General features: G+C 37.7%; 1 protein-coding gene across 9 annotated transcripts in view; it reads right to left on the minus strand.

Moving 5' to 3' along the window:
- The window catches only part of KIAA0586 (KIAA0586 ortholog), a 123,773-nt gene that overhangs the window by 89,432 nt on the left and 16,673 nt on the right, over positions 1-17,668 (minus strand). For all 9 annotated transcript variants that reach the window (XR_007727671.1, XR_007727670.1, XR_007727672.1 and 6 more), the window contains 7 exons: positions 14,936-15,110; positions 13,619-13,840; positions 9,373-9,526; positions 7,074-7,241; positions 4,604-4,727; positions 1,300-1,432; positions 144-364 (listed from right to left, as the gene is read on the minus strand). Coding sequence is in view for 6 of the 9 variants with exons in the window: in XM_050799702.1 (XP_050655659.1) it covers positions 144-364; positions 1,300-1,432; positions 4,604-4,727; positions 7,074-7,241; positions 9,373-9,526; positions 13,619-13,840; positions 14,936-15,110 (1,197 nt within the window). In the remaining 3 variants the exon portion in view is untranslated. The remainder of the gene's footprint in view (positions 1-143; positions 365-1,299; positions 1,433-4,603; positions 4,728-7,073; positions 7,242-9,372; positions 9,527-13,618; positions 13,841-14,935; positions 15,111-17,668) is intronic.

A 17,668-nucleotide genomic window follows, 5' to 3' on the forward strand; every position in this document is an offset into this window, starting at 1 on the left:
TAAGTTCCACATCTTCAAAGGCAATAAAGAACCTTTAAAAAATATTAAAACATATTAAGGAAAATAAAGTGCTTAGAAAAAAATTGTGAAGAAAGCAGAACTGGCAGACTCATAAACAGCCTTGGCTGCCAACATCCTCTTACCTGTTGGTAGATAAAGCATTGATAAGCGAATACATGGCAGCTCCATCTTTTGCACGAATAATAGCTTCCAGGTTTTCTTCAAGTACTTTTTTATTGTTTTGTACTCCTCTCAAAATCTTCTCAGCATCTTTCAATATAGATCGTGTTGTATTGGTTGTGTGAAGCTTAACAGAATTCTGTGGTAGATCTGGAAGCTTCAACATACTCAGAGATTCTTTTGGCTTAAAAGAAAAAAAGACCAGAAAGTTACTAAACTCACATTGATTCCTTTAATCAAAACAACAGCTATCACTATTCTTGAGGCCATACATTGTACCAATATATACGAAGGACTCAATTTGTCAAACTGAAGACTTACAAAAGAATACTTGGCAATCAAAGTGTTTTTCCTCCATTTAGAAATATTAATATGGGCCAGGCGTGGTGGCTCATGCCTGTAATCCCAACACTTTTGGGAGGCCAAGCCTCCTCAGGTGGATCAGGAGTTTGAGACCAGCCTGGCCAACATGGTGAAACCCTGTCTCTACTAAAAATACAAAAATTAGCTGGGTGTGGTGGCACACGCTTGTAATCCCAGCTGCTCAGGAGGCTGAGGCAGAAGAAGTGCTTGAACCCGGGAGGTGGAGGTTGCAGTAAGCCGAGATTGCACCATTGCACTCCAGTCTGGGCAACAGAGTGAGACTCCATCTCAACAACAACAACAAACTAATGTGAGTGTTAAGTAAAATAGAGGTGGGAAATCCATAGCAGTGCTAAGCAGTCCAGCGACCAATAATAATTTCTCTCTCTGCTGAAGAAAGCTAAAATAAAATAAAAGCAAGTTGGCTCTTTATGTATGGAAGGTAGGGCAGACACTGTGGATTGGATAAATGATGTCCATTCATTCACAGGTCTCTTTTCCCCTTCCTCCCTTTCCAACAGAAGCTGGGAAGCCAGAGGTGGCTATATGACTCAGTCCTGGTCAAGGAGCGATAAGCAGAAATCACTTGGTGAAGGCCTCTGGAAATACTTTATAAATGGAACAGACATGGCTGACATGTCTTTTTCAGTGCTTTTTCTTCATTCTTCCTCCTAATTTCTATCTTTATAACTTTTTTTATTCCTTTATAATTTTTATCTTAACTAATCATCAATTTTAAGACCATTTCCATTTTACCTGGACCACGCTATTTGTTTCTTTCTCCTTTTGGCCAAGGTCATGAAGAACATCATCAGACTTCTGCAGAGTCACTTTAGTTGTTCCTAGCTCTTCACAGGAAGGAAATCTTTGAGAAGGTAGAGTTTCAACGCTATAGAAGATTTTTTTAAAAAGTTTCCTAAATTGTTGTAAATTCAGTAAACATTTCATTAAACAAATCTTTGATACAGTCTTAGCTATAGATTACTAAATGGTATCCTATTAAAAAATTGAACCATGGAATTAATCAGTTACGTGATTAAACAAATGAAACAGAAAATCACAAGAGACAAAATGATCTAACCAGAAAAGTTTAGACGTAGCAGAAAAGGAACAGGAAAAGGTTATGCTTTCAAGAAGCTAACATCCAGAAGCACTTCCAGATTGGTGAAGAACTTCTGAAAATCTGCTTCTCCATAAGCACAATGAGAACTCTAGCAAAAATCATCAAAATCAAGTTTCTCTAACCTCTGGAAATTAAACACTTGCAAGAACCTGAGGAGCATTTATTCAAGAAAAATGTCTGACTCTAGGCAAGAAGAGCAAGTTTTATGGAATTTATTTAACTTGCCTCATCTTCAGGACCCTATTCCCAACTCTGTGGTGGCCTTGAAAACCAACAGCCTCACAACCACTAAAGACAATAGAATGGTTTCAAGCTCTCCTAAAAGTCTCATTCATAGTATTTGTCTTTATTTGACCTGACTCAACTTTAGCGCAGTGAGTAACTATCCCCAGGGCATTTTTCAAAAACAGTGGCAACTGTTTAACATCTCAGCAGCCTGAGGTAGTGATACTAGTTGGGGCAAACAAGACTGTGGTCAACAGATGTTAAAAATCTAGGTAATAAGATGTCCATAGTGGAGTTTTGAAAAGCTCCAACATATTGCTAGGAATCTAGAAAGTCACGCCTTCTAGTCCACATACAGGGCTATGTACATGTCCAAGAGGGACCTGGGAAGTTCCTAATCACTCACTTCTGACCTTGAGGCTCTGCGCAAGTAGGAAGTGAAAGGTTAAAACAGACTCATAATCTGCCAGGCACTGGAGGCATGCTCTAGCACATGTGTGTGCGCACGCACGCATGCATGCATACACACACACACACACACTCCATGGCAAAGAGAGGGAGAGTTATCAGTTCAAGGCAGTTAAGGAAATCTCTTTCCAATCATTAGCAGACTAAGCTAACAAAACAGAGACTTCAGTGGGAGCACATGACAAAGAACACAGACTTCACAGAATTAGTCCAGGAAAGTCACTAAACAAACAGCAACAACAATAAACTCTGGGAGGTGAAAGAATCTAATTTCCAGAGCTGCCACACTGTATTATTTAAAATGCCCAGTTTTCAAGAAAAATTTATGAGACATACAAAGAAACAGGAAAGTAGAGCCAAACACAGAAAAAAGCACAGTCAAAAGAAACCGCTGTTGAGAAATCCCAGATATTAGACTTACTAGGCAAAGACTATAAATCAGCTATTACTAAAAGAAACCAGTTTTAAAATTAAAAGAAAGTGTAAGAATGAAGTCTTGCCAAATATAGAATGATCAATAAAGACATAGAAAATATTTTTTAAAAGACAAACAGAAATTCTGCAGTTGAAAAATATAATAACCGAAATGTATAATTCACTAGAGGGGCTCAACACCATATTTGAGTTGGCAGAAGAAAGAATCAACAAACTTTAAGACAGGCTAATTGAGATTATCCAGTCTGAGAAATGGAAAGAAAAATGGATGAAGAAAAATTAACAGTCTTAGAGACCTGTGGGACACCATCAAGCACACCAACATACAACTCCTCATCAGAAACCATAGAGTCCAGAAGGCAGTCAGGTGACATATTCAAAATACTGAAAGAAAAAAAAACATCCACCAAAAATTCTACATGTAGCAAAACTATCCTTCAAAAGTGAAGGAGGGGACACCAGGGGTGTGTGTGCAGAGAGGGATGACCATGTGAAGAGACAGCAAGCGGGAGGCCACCTGTAAGTCAAGAAGAAAGGCCTCAAAAGAAACCAACCCAGCTAGCACCTTGATCTTGAACTTCCAGCTTCCACAACTATGAGAAACCAAATGTCTGTTTAAACAACAAAAAAAAGTGAAAAAGAAATTAAGACAATACCAGATAAACAAAAACTGAGACAATTCACTGCTAACAGACCTACCCTATAAGAAATACTATCAGGAATCCTTCAGGGTGGAATAAAAGGATCCTGAATCCATATGAAGAAATAGAGTACTGGTAAAGATGAACTATATAGGTGAATATAAAAGCTAGTATACATATTTTTGTTGGTATCTCTTTTCTTTTCCTATTTGATTTAAAAGACAGCTGCATCAAGTAATAATTATCAGACTACATAGATGAGCTTATAACGTATAAAGATGTAATTTGTATGATAATAATAGAAGAAAGAAAAGGGGAGGGAACGAGGCTTTACTGGAGCAAAGTTTCTGAATAATACTGAAATTAAATCACTATTAATCCAAATTAGATTGCTTTAAGTTAATATGTTAATTGTAATTCCTAGAGTGACCACTAAGAAAATAACTCAAAAAATAATAGTAAATGACAAAAGAATTAAAACGGTGCAACTAAAAAATGTCTAATACAAAAGAAGGCACTAAGGAACAGTGAACCTAAAAGACCTAAGGCATATAGAAAGCAACACGGTAGACATAAATCCTACCTTATCAGTAATTACATTAAATGTAAATAGACTGAAATTATACAGTATCTCCATATAAAATTACTCAACATATACTCCTCTAGTTTTTATTACTGTAGTTTTCAAGATGTTGAAGATAAATATAATTATCATGGCCCAGATTTGATTTTTTAAAAAATTTTTATTATGTAAAACTTCAAATATACACAAATATATAGAAAATACTAAAATGAACCTCATATACCCAATATTTAACTACAAAAATCATTAACTTTTGGTTGGCCTCATTTTATCTATACTCCCCAACCTACTTGCCCCTACCCTATATTGGATTATTTTTTGAAACAAATCCTAGATATCATTTAATCAGAAATGAATGATCTGCATACATTAGAAATTAATAATCTGCATTTTGAAAAAATGAGATATTCATTTCATAGCTATATTATAGAAAGGGGGAAGATATATTAGCATCAGAAAATAGTAACTAAATCTAAGTTAAATTTAAGAAGCAATGCTATAATTTATTAAAAGTCCCAAAGAAATGTGAAAAATCTGAAGAAAGCTCTTTTCAATCTAGTTTTCATTCCAATCTCTTGTTGTCACCTGTTTGTCTTCTCAGGAGTCCATCCTATTTTTGACCTAGTTAGTGAGGTGGTATTTGATGATTCACTTTTTCTTGTCAAAGAATCATTATTATTCAAAATTTGTTCCAATAGTCTTACATTTCCTGAAATAGAAGAGATGTAGTATCATTTTCCAAATACTAATTCATTTATCTTGTATATAACATCTCATATATTCGTATTCTGGCCTAAGTTAGCTTCTTATGATGATTATCTACTCAATTTATAGCCTACAAGCCAGGCGTGGTGGCTCACGCCTGTAATCACAGCACTTTGGGAGGCTGAGGCGGGTGGATCACCTGAGGTCGGGAGTTTGAGACCAGCCTGACTAACATGGAGAAACCCGTCTCTACTACAAATAGAAAAAATTAGCTGGGCGTGGTGGTGCATGCCTGTAATCCCAGCTACTTGGGAGGCTGAGGCAGGAGAATTGTTTGAACCTGGGATGCGGAGGTTGCAGTGAGCCGAGATCGCGCCATCACACTCCAGCCTGGGCAACAAGAGCGAAACTCCATCTCAAAAAAAAAAGAAAAAAAATTTATAGCCTACAATGTAGCCTACAATTTAGGCTATAAATACACTCATCCAATAAAACTAAATATTTATACCTCATAAAAACTATACCGCAACCAGGCGCAATGGCTCATGCCTGTAATCCCAGCATTCTGGGAGGCCGAGGCAGGAGGATTGCTTAAGGCCAGGAGTTTGAGACCAGCCTGGGCAACAAAGCAAGACCCTGTCTCTATAAAAAAAAAAAAAACATAAGTAAGTAAAAGTTTGAATTAACAGAAAAAACCCTAAATTTATTTCCATCACAGAAAAAAGGAATTTGAGAAGTGTCATCATCACAAAGTCCAGTAAAATAGATGATTTGTACAAATTAGTAAAGAAGAGATTTATCTATTTCTTCAAAGTACCAAGTAAGTGGATCTATCCTTTAGCCTTGTTTATATGTAGTAAGACTACATAGTAATTTTTGGTGTGAGGTTGCCTTCTTTATTAAAGATTTTATTATTTTGTGACTTTCTTAAAACTCTTTAAATGTGCCTAAGATAAGACTTGCATGCATTTAAATTATTCCAAGAATAAAAGTGTTTAGTTTAATATTTCACTTACTTTTGTTAGAAGGGGTACATTTTAAGACTGTAACATACTATTTTCTTTTAATTTATTTCCATAGATTTTTGGGGAACAGGTGGTATTTGGTTACGTAAGTAAGTTCTTTATTGGTGATTTGTGAGATTTTGGTGCACCCATCATCTGAGCAGTATACACTGAACCCAATTTGTAGTCTTTTATCCCTCACCCCCTTCCCACCCTTTCCCCACAAGTCCCCAAAGTCCATTGTATCATTCCTATGGCTCTGCATTCTCATAGCTTAGCTTCCATTTATGAGTGAGAACATATGATGTCTGGTTAATACACGTCCCTTATGAAAGTTCCTGTTCTGTGTTAAAAAGTTCATATATGGCCGGGCACAGTGGCTCATGCCTATAATCCCAGCACTTTGGGAGGCCAAGGCGGGTCAGGAGATCGAGACCATGCTGGCTAACACAGTGAAACCCCGTCTCTACTAAAAATACAAAAAAATTAGCCTGGTATGGTGACATGCGCCTGTAGTCCCAGCTACTCAGGAGGCTGAGGCAGGAGAATCCCTTGAACCTAGGAGGTGGAGGTTGCAGCAAGCTGCGATCGTGCCACTGCACACCAGGCTGGGTGACAGAGAGAGACTTCGTCTCAAAAAAAGTTCATATATCAGCACTTTTTCCAAGTGAACATGGTGATAAATGCTGTTTCTCTACGTTTTATTATTGAAATTCACACCTAAAAACAATATGAGGAAGCACACTCTAAAAATGATCAGCCTTACCTTCAGCAAAGCATTGTTTTTTGTTTATTAATAACAAAACTTGGCCAAGCGCAATGGCTCACATCTGTAATCCCAGCACTTTGGGAGGCTGAGGTGGGCAGATCGCTTGAGCCCAGGAGTTTGTGACCAGCCTGGGAAACATAGTGAAACCCCATCTCTAAGAAAAATACAAAAATTAGCCTGGTGTGGTGGCGTGTACCTGTAGTCCCAGCTACTCAGGAGGCTGAAGTGGGAAGATCAATTAAGCCTGGGGAGGTAGAGGCTGCAGTGAGCCATGATCACACCATTGTACTCCAGTCTGGGTGACAGAGTGAGACCCTGTCTCACAAAAAATAAATAAAAATTAACAAAATTTGTTCATTAAAAGTTTAAGTAATAACCTGTAAGAGATAGAATAATTAATTATAAATGTATACCTCCAACTCCTTTCACGAGGAATCTAAAGAAGCTTGATTTTCCCAGCAAGTATCATTTAAAGTAAAATATTACAAATACAGATCCCACTTCAGTTTCTACTAGGCACAGAAAATCTCATGACAATTTCCTAATTTGGGATAGGTCTAGTAAAAGTCTCTATTACCTCTGTGACAGGACACTTCCATATTTTCTTTTTCTTCCAAAAGATTTTCCCTCTTTGATAGCTCATCATCCCTTGAAACAGGTACAGGAGCAAATCTGCGAGGTGCTGGTGTCTCCAAAGGAGATTTCTGTTTATCAAAACTCATATCTTCAACTTCTTTTAAAGATGCTTTAACAGAAAAATTTTTTAAAAATTAACTTGCTTTTAAAAAGCTCTAAAAATTATAGCATATTACTCTTCCCTATACTTTAAAAATAAAGCCAAAATTATAAATTATTAACAAGTATAGAGAAATAACTTCACCCCCATTAAAAATCAAAAGAAATGAAGACTACAAACATTTTACACTTACATCTAGTAAATATGAATCTATATGATAGTATTCAGAACTATTGAAGCAGTGATGAAACAGGAAGAGCCAGATACTTTTCATGGCAGTGAAAACTGATAAAGCATCTGGCAACAAGTATAGGAAGAATTAAAGTTTTATATAATTTAACTTAGTAATCTTAATCTTGTGAAATTATTATAAGGAAGTAACGTAAAAGAAAATGTGCTTAAAATATGATGATGTTTATTACAGTATTATTTATGAAGATGCAAACCTAAAAACTGTCTGAGTATCTGAAACAGGATAACGGTCAAGTAGATTGTGAAATAGTTATTCAATAGGCCACCCTTTAGTCATTACAAGTTAAAATTATGAAGACAACTATATAAAATATGGCAGATGTTTTTATGTGCTAGTAAAAAAGCTGTATAAAATGCTACAGTTACAATTATGTAAACACGATATATGCCCAAGAAAAAGCATAGAAAAATTAAGTTTAATTTACTGAATTTTTAATTTACTCATTTCTTTTATTTGTTACTGTAACATATATACAAAGAAACAAATTCAATTTACAATCAATAAAATAGACACCTTTTTCATGAAAACTCGAGTTTAAGAAAAACAAAATTATAAGCAAGAAATTCTCTGGAATTGAGTTATGAAAAAAGTGTCCACTGCTATTGAAGGCACTCAGGTGGGTCATACTGAAACATGAGTTCTGGCCCTAGCTCTGACATCCTCCCTCTCAAGTCAGGTAACCTTGAGCAGGCAAGTCATACCATTCTATGCTTCATTGTCCTCTCTTCATAACTTAAAAAAGGATTCATATTACTTCACAACAGTTCTTTGTTGTTGTTGTTAACAATGAAGCACAGAATGATATGACTTACCTTGAGCAGGCAAGTCATACCATTCTGTGCTTCATTGTCCTCTCTTCATAACTTAAAAAGGGACTCATATTACTTCACAACAGTTCTTTGTTGTTGTTTGCTTTTTTGTTTTTGAAACAGCGTCTTGCTCTGTCACCCAGGCTGGAGTGTAGTTGCGTGACCACAGCTCACTGAAGCCTCAACCTCCTGGGCTCAGGCAATCCTCTGACCTCAGCCTCTGAAGTAACTAGGACTACAGGCATGTGCTACCACACCTGGCTAATTTTTTTATTTTTACTTTTAGAGACAGGATCTCACTATATTTCCCAGGTTGGTCTCGAACTCCTGGGCTCAAGTGATCCTCTCATCTTGGCCTCTCAATGTGCTGGGCACAACAGTTTTGTAAGGACCACTCATTTACTGCAAAATGTAAAGCACCTTATAAGCGTGAGCAATCTTTAATGACTGTAATACAACAATGTTCTAACAAATCAAGTGTTGAAAATATTGTACTATATAGAGTTGTATATTAAAGGGATAGTCCCTCGATTTTCTTTAGTTCATTATTTAAATATCAATAACTTAGAAACACATTTATTCATTTATTTTAAATACTAAAGTTTTAACAAATAAGCTATGTATTCCTTTGTTAGATAGTCGCTCTGACAGAATCAAGAAAGAGCAAATATGCAGTTTGTCAGAGAACAGGAGAATTGATTTATTTACAAGCATTTTTGTAGTAAACAAGTAAATTTTTCCTAAATTTATAAGTGCTTCTGATAATTTATGAAGGTTATTAATTAAAACCACAGATAAGAACATAATCCATAATTTTAAAAAATTTCAAAATAACCTAAAAATTACTTGACGTAAAAAAAAGAACGCGTTTTATCTAAGACAAGGTAGCCTGAGAAAGAAAATTTTTAAAAAAAGAACATTAAAAAAAAACACCACATAGTTTTATAAAACAAAAACTCCTATAAATAAATTTTATAAAACAAAAACTCCTACTGCTCAGGAAATATGTTTTCAGTTTATGCAGCACAAAGAAAATTCATAGCTGACATTTTTTATTCAGAGAACGACATATTTTTACCTTGTTTGGAAGCAAATGTGTTATATAAAGACGCATTACAGCTACCAAGATTAGGGTGTTCTGGTTTTACAGAATACTTTTCCACTGCTCTGGAGGAGGGCATACCAACAGGCTGAAAACTACTAGTCTTGAGTGCAGCACTAATAAAATGCGTCTAAAAGAAATAAGATTATTTCATTATTTTCAGATATCATTTGAAAGAGTTAGATGATAAAATACATTGAAATATTAGAGTTAAACATAATTTACTACATGTAATAAACAATGAAAAAATATATATTACATTGCAACTATCCACTATAGTAGCAGCAGCGATGCCATTGGCAAGATGTAGAATCAAAAAGATGTGACTAAGCCTGACTCTGCTGTGTGACCTTAATCATTTTCCCTAACCATTCTAAACCTCAGTGTTGTTCTTTCTACCTTAGACATGGCTCAGGGGCCACTACAGCTGGCTAAGAGAAGACCAGGAAGGAGAGGCCCTTGCCCTAAACCTCTACTTGAATCAGAGAATTTTAAACCAAAACATCCTATCTTCTATATCCTAAATGGTAGGATTTTGTTCGAGGTCAAGGTTTGAAAATCATTGATAGTGAGTACTCAAATAAATACCCATGCTTAGCAGCAGCAATAAAGTATGTGTTTGTATATCAATGGAAACTACACTGACAACACAGTTTTCAGCACTGTTTATTAAAATACCTGAAATGGGGCCAGGCACAGTGGCTCACGCCTGTAATCTCAGCACTTTGGGAGGCCAAGGCAAGTGGATCACCTGAGGTCAGGAGTTCCACCCGTCTCTCCTAAAAATACAAAAATTAGCTGAGCGTGGTGGCGGGAGCCTGTAATCCCAGCTACCCAGGAGGCTGAGGCATGAGAATCACTTGAACCCGGGACACAGAGGTGACAGTGAGCCGAGATGGTGCCACTACACTCCAGCCTGGGTGACAGAGCGGGACTCTATCTCAAAAATAAAATAAAATATCTAAAATAAGCAAGTATCTTAACTAATAAAACTGGTTTCAAAAGAGAGGGTTTTATTGTTTTAATTTTTGTGGGTACATAGTAGGTGTATATATTTATGGAGCACATGAAATATTTTGATACAGGCATGCAATGAGTAATAATCAAAACAGAATTTTATGCCAGGCCAAGAAAAACTTAAAAAGATTCATAGTTGTACAGAATTTCTAAAAGTGTGTTGAGATTCCGCTACATAAAACAGATGAAACAGACTCAACTAATTTCATTTCATTAAGCATTTACTGAACAACTAATATATCTAGTATGTAACTAAAACTTCAACTCTCTCTGTAATTATAAGCTTTATAAGTAAGACATCTAAATTAGCAAAGATTCCATTCTTCTAAAATTAGAAAGTCATTAAGTTATAGATTTAGTTATGGAAGGACGGATGATGGCAGATAAGTACTTAGGACCAGTAGGAGTCTCTCCTTAAGGAATAAATGTGCTTTTCAAATGTGTCATCTCGTTTTATCCTGAACAACAGAAAATATTTTCTAGGTAAAGAAATTGAGGCTTAAAATAGTAAAGTTATCTATAAACCAACAGATTTATAGACTCATTCCTGGTCTCTCACTAGATAATTTGCTGCATACTCAATTTTAGTCATGCAGGGAGTACTTACTAAACTTTACTTGGTATGCATATAATCATTCCAATAAAATATTATCTTTGACCACATGAAAAGCTCAAGATAAACCGTGTTAAGTCTTGAAAATTATAGCAAATTAATGTCTACTTTATGATGATATATTAAGTATAATAAACTTATTTTAGTACATTCTTCTGAATTTTTGTCTTAACAAAAAATATGTAATTTAGAAAATCATTAACAGACATATACACATATGTATAGATACACATGTATATAGATATACAATATATATATATTCGTCGCTGTTGTTGTTGTCGTTAAGACAGAGTCTCGCTCTGTCACCCAGGCTGGAGTACAGTGGCACAATCTCAACTCACTGTAACCTCCGCCTTCCGGGTTCAAGTGATTCTCCTGCCTCAGCCTCCTGAGTAGCTGGGACTACAGGCATGTGCCACCACGCCCAGCTAATTTTTTGTATCTTTGGTAGAGACGAGGTTTCACCATGTTGGCCAGGCTGGTCTTGAACTCCTGACCTCAAGTGATCCACCCACCTCAGCCGCCCAAAGTGCTGGGATTATAGGGATGAGCCACCGTGCCCGGCCTGAATGTTATATTTTAATTTTTTAAAGTTTTTAAATTGCACAGTAGGCCAGGCGCGGTGACTCACGCCTGTAATCCCAGCACTTTGGGAGGCCAAGGCAGGCAGATCGCCTGAGGTCAGGAGTTTTGAGACCAACCTAGCCAATATGGTGAAACCCCATCTCTACTACAAATATAGAAAGTTAGCTGGGCATGGTGGTGGGCATCTGTAATCCCAGCTATTCAGGAGGCTGAGGCAAGAGAATCGCTTGAATCTGGGAGGTGGAGGTTGCAATGAACTGAGATCTCACCATTGCACTCCAGCTTGGGCGACAAGAGTGAAACTCCATCTCAAAAAAAAAAAAGAAATTTCATATTAATTAGAAAAAAAAGTAAATTAAAACCAACGCATTTACAATGCTGATCATTCCCTCACTCACTCAAAAAAAAAAAAAAAAAAAAAAAAAGTTTACTGAGTGCTAAGTAGTGTTCTAGGAATTGGAAATTCCAAAATAGGCTGAGCATGGTGGCTCACGTCCATAATTCCAGCACTATGGGAGGCCAAGATGGGTCGATCACTTGAGGCCAGTGGTCTGGCCAACACAGTAAAAACCTGTTTCTACTGAAAATACAAAAATTAGCTGGGTGTGGTGGCGCAGGCTGGCAATCCCAGCTACTCAGGAAACTGAAACATGAAAATCACTGAACCTGGGAGGTGGAGGTTGCAGTGAGCCGAAATCACACCACTGCACTCCAGCCTGGGCGACAGAGTTAGACTCTGTCTCAAAAAAAAGAAAAAGAAAAAAAAAGAAATTCCAAAATAAATACAAAAGTATGCTATCAGCTCCTTGTGAGGATAATGCTTTTTATAATAGCCCAGTGCCTTATTCTCAAAAGGCATTAAAAAATGTTCATTATTTTAATTAATTAAATGCAAAAGCAAATATGTACACTAGGTAGTTCTTATCCAAGGGTGTGCATCAGAATCATTATGAAGCTTTCAATGATTGCCAGGCACTACCTCGGAATCACTGGCTCAAAATCTCTGAAAGGCCTAAGTGTGTGTGCTTGTGAATGTGTGTATGTGTGTGTGCGCGCGTGTGTGTGTCTAGGTATGTGTGTATATACACAATTTTTTTTTTTGAAATAGGGTCTCACTCTGTCATCTGGGATGAAGTGCAGGTATATTATCATAGTTCACTGTAACCGCAAACTCCTGGACTCACGGTCTCCTGCAGTGTCAGCCTCTCAAGTATCTGGGACTACAGGCACATGCCATCATGCCAGGCTAAATTTTTTTTTTTTTTTAAGAGATGAGGTTTTGCTACATTAACCAGGCTGATCTTGGACTCTTGGCCTCAAGCTATCCTCTCAGCTTGGCCTGCCAAGATCCCAAGCACAAATATTTTTATAAAGCTGTTCAAGTAATTCTAGTGCACATTTCCAGACTAAAAACTGCTGATGTAAACCAATAGTTGCAATGTGATATAAGCACTTAAAAATGTGGCTGTGCATGGCAGCTCATGCATGAAACACTAGCACTTTGGGAGGCCGAGGAAGGCAGATCACTTGAGGTCAGAAGTTCGAGACCAGCCTGAACAACATGGTTAAACCCCACCTTTACTAAAAATACAAAAATCAGCTGGGCGTGGTGGTGTGCGCCTGTAATCCCAGCTACATGGGGGGCTGAGGCAGGAGAATCTCTTGAAACCAGTTGAGTGGAGACTGTACCACTGTACTTCAGCCTGGGCAACCATAGCAAGATTCTATCTCAAAAAATAAATAAAAATAAAAAATAAAAATGATATGAACAAAAATAGTGTAAAAGGAGGAAAAGCCAACTAGAGGGAGAGGTCTCACACAACTAGTAACATTTGAGATATAAAATGCAGAGTTACCCACATTACAGGAGAAGAAAGATAAGCAAATCATGATTTCATAACTAAAACTGTTACAATCTAATGAGCTACTGCAATTATCAATGAATATTAGCTGAGAGAGCCAAATGATAAAACATTATGGAATCTGTACTGGCTTTATTACAGATACCTGAATATCTATTTGTTGTTGTTGTAATTTTTCAAGATGCCTTATGTGCTGCTCCATAAACACATTCATTTGCTTTTCATGATCATGACAATGTAGTTTCTCTTGTTTACTCTGAATGCTTGTTTGCTGCTCTGTAACACGTTGCAGGTGTTTATCAGTCTCCTGTAATTTACTAAGTAATTCTGTAACAGAATTGACTTTTGCTTCCAAATCACTCTGCACCTAAAACAATAAAAGTATTTTTTAAAATTCACATTATAGGATACCAAAAATATGTCTAATTACGAGAAATGTTATTTAAATCAATTGGCATTGAGAAGTTATCAAATTTGAGCTTATACTCACTAAATGTCTAATGATTTAATGCCTTTATTTTTAGAGTCACATAAATGAAAGGCAGATGATAGCTATCCTTAGGTAAATGTTTCCTCTCAGTAAATAAATAAATAAATAAATAAATAAATAAATAAATAAATTGGCCAGGCGCGGTGGCTCACGCCTGTTATCCCAGCACTTTGGGAGGCTGAGGCGGGTGGATCATAAGGTCAGGAGATTGAGACGATCCTGACCAACATGGTGAAACCCCGTCTCCACTTAAATACAAAATTAGCCAGGCATGGTGGCGCATGCCCTGTAGTCCCAGCTACTCAGGAGGCTGAGGCAGAGGAATCACTTGAACCTGGGAGGCGGAGGTTGCAGTGAGCCGAGATCGCACCACTGCACTTCAGCTTACAGAGCGAGACTCTGTCTCAAACAAATCTGCCACAAAGAATTTTATGATGCCTAAAACAAGATACTTAAATGGAAATTAAAAAGAAGAAAACAGAAAAGCAAAGTAGCTTTTGATACTTTACTAACTTAAGGCTGAGTTAGGTCAGCAGCCTTGAGTTCTAGTTTTGGCTCTGTCAGTTACTCGTTCCAGACTTACCTGCCTACTCTGACCTGTTTCTCTGCTTCCCCATTTACAAAGTGACAGCTAAGGCATAGATTATCTCTAAGGTTCCTAAGGTTCCTCTAGCTCTCAAATAAGAATAACCGATTATCCAGGTTGCCAGGACCAAGGTGTTTCCCAGGATGTAGGACTCTCAGTGCTGAAACTGGGGAAGTTCTGAATTCGCTAGTGCCATCACAGTATTAGAGGGTAACTTTCACAATTCCTGAGAAGTAACACACAACCACAAATGGGAAAATGTTTTCAAATTGAGAGCAACAATGTTGCTAGTCTATAATTATATACAACCATTTATAGAATCAGTTCTTAATAAGTACTTCTATATTTCACAAAGTAGTTATGAATATCTGGGAGGAAAAATATACCTTTATCAATGGAGCTGCGGTTGCAATGGCAGCAGCAGTTGCTGCAGCCACAGTTGTAGCTGAATCAATTCCACTGGGTGAAATTCTGGTCTCCTGAGTAACAGCATCCTTCTCTATGCCTGCATCTTCTAACAGATGTACCTTTACTTCCTTAACAACAGGCATGCTTTGAGCTCTATAAACAAAAAAGCAATAAAAATGTATTCAGTAAACTACATTGAACCATTTCAAGAAATACTTAACAAATGGTAATCTGCTGAAGGTGGTTTTGATTTTTTTAAAATTAAATCACCTATCAAACAAGGTCATTTGGTTAACAAAATTTATCAAGGTCCAGGTCACTAAGGGCTAAAGAAATAAGAAGATAATTCCTTGAAGGCAGCAATATTATTTTGGAAAATAAGAATGAAACATATGAAAAAGGTATAGCACAATTATAAAGATACATTATCAAGAAGTACAAGTTTAAAACACTCAGAAGGCTGGGCACGGTGGCTCACGCCTGTAATCCCAGGACTTTGGGAGGCCAAGGCGGGAGGATCACCAGGTCAGAAGTTAGAGACCAGCCTGGTTAACATGGTGAAACCCCGTCTCTATTAAAAATACAAAAATTAGCCGAGCGAGGTGGCATGTGCCTGAGTCCTAGCCACTCAAGAGGCTGAGGCAGGAGAATTGCTTGAACCCGGGAGGCGAAGGTTGCAGTGAGCCGGGATCGCACCACTGCACTCCAGCCTGGGTGACAGAGCGAGACTCCGTCTCAAAAAAAAAAAAAAACCACTCAGAAAAAGCTCCAAGAATTAAAGTACCAAGCTTTACTCCCAAAGGCAGACAACCCAAGAAACACTATGGTTTTCTTTTTTCTTTTATTATTTTTTTAAAGACTAGTCAAGTACAGTAGTGAGAAGGGGAGAAAAAGTGGAATAAGTTTGGTCTGGGCCGGGTGTGATGGCTCAGGCCTATAATGCTAGCACTTTGGGAGGCCAAGGCAGGTGTATTGCTGGAGCTCAGGAGTTTGAGACTAGCCTAGGCAACATGGTGAAACCCCATCTCTAATAAAATACAAAAAATTGGCTGGGCATGGTGGTACATGCCTGTAATTCCAGCAACTCGGGAGGCTGAGGCAGGAGAATCGCTTGAACCCGGGCAGCGGAGGTTGCAGTGAACCTAGATGGCACCACTGCACTCTAGCCTGGGTGACACAGCAAGACTCTGTCTCCAGAAAAATAAAATAAAAAGAAAAGTTTGGTCTATAACTTATTGTGAACAATCCATTAAGATAACATATTACTTCCAGACAAGCTGCTGTGGTTTTTAAATTATTGATAATTTTATCCTCCAAATATTTATATAAGAATTACAAAATTATTGGCCAGGTGCAGTGATTGGCACCTGTTATCCCAGCACTTTGGGAGGCTGAGATGGGCAGATAGCTTAAGGCCAGGAGTTCAAGACCAGCCTGGGCAACATGGCAAAATCCTGTCCCTACAAAAAATACAAAAATTAGCCAGGCGTGGTGGCACACACCTGTAGTCTCAGTTACTCAGGAGGCTGAGGTGGGAGGATCTCATGAGCCTGAGGAGGTAGAGTGTGCAGTGAGTCGTGATCACTCCACTACACTCCAGCATGTGAGACAAAGTGAGACACTGTCTCAGAAGAAGAAAAAAAAAAAAAAGAATTACAAGAATTATAGCACTATTGATGTACACTTTGTGACTATTTTTTCTCCTAATTTATTGAGGTATAATTGAAAAAAATTGTATATATTTACAATGTGATATTTTGATATACGTATACATTGTAAAATGATTACAGTCAAGATACTAGCATATCTATCACCTCATATATCTTTTTATGTGATGAGAACATTTAAGATTTACTGTCTTAGCAATTTTCAAGCATACAATTCATTATTATTAACCATAGTTACATGCTGTCAGTAGATCTCTAGAATGTATTAATCCTGTTTAAGAGAAATTGCACCTTTTGACCTCTATCTCCCACTTCCTCCGCACCCCCAGCCCCTGGCAACTACCATTCTACCTTCTGCTTCCATAAATCTGACTTTTTCAGATTCCACATGTAAATTAGAATACATGATATTCATCTTTCTGTGCCTGGCTTATTTCACTTAGCATAGTGTCTCCAAAAGGGATTGTTAACAATGCTGAAGAGAATTTTCTGAATTCTAGCTCATTTAGATTTACTTAATAAATGTCACTCAGGCAGGCCGGGCACTCCCAGCACTTTGGGAGGCCAAGGCGGGTGGATCACCTGAGGTCAGGAGTTTGAGACCAGCCTGACCAACATGGTGAAACACTGTCTCTACTAAAAATACAAAAAATTAGCCAGGCATGATGGCGGGTGCCTGTAATACCAGCTACTCAGGAGGCTGAGGCAGGAGAATCGCTTGAACCCAGGAGACAGAGGTTGCAGTGAGCAGAGATCACACCATTGCATTCCAGCCTGGACAATAAGAAGCTCAGTCTAAGGAAAGGACAAGACAGGACAGGAAAGAGGGAGGGAGGGAAGGAGGAAGAGAGAGAGAGGGAGACAGAGAGAGAGAGAAAGAAGAGCAGAGCAGAGCAAAGCAAGACAGAAAGAAAGGAAGGTCACTCCATTTATTAAAATGTTCACAAAATACACTATTAAGAAGCCTGAATTAGCTGGGTGTAGTGCTACATGCCTGTAATCCTAGCACTGTGGGAGGCCAAGGCGGGAGGATTGCTTGAGCCC

Source organism: Macaca thibetana, chromosome 7, assembly GCF_024542745.1.
Source record: "Macaca thibetana thibetana isolate TM-01 chromosome 7, ASM2454274v1, whole genome shotgun sequence".
Classification (NCBI taxonomy): domain Eukaryota; kingdom Metazoa; phylum Chordata; class Mammalia; order Primates; family Cercopithecidae; genus Macaca; species Macaca thibetana.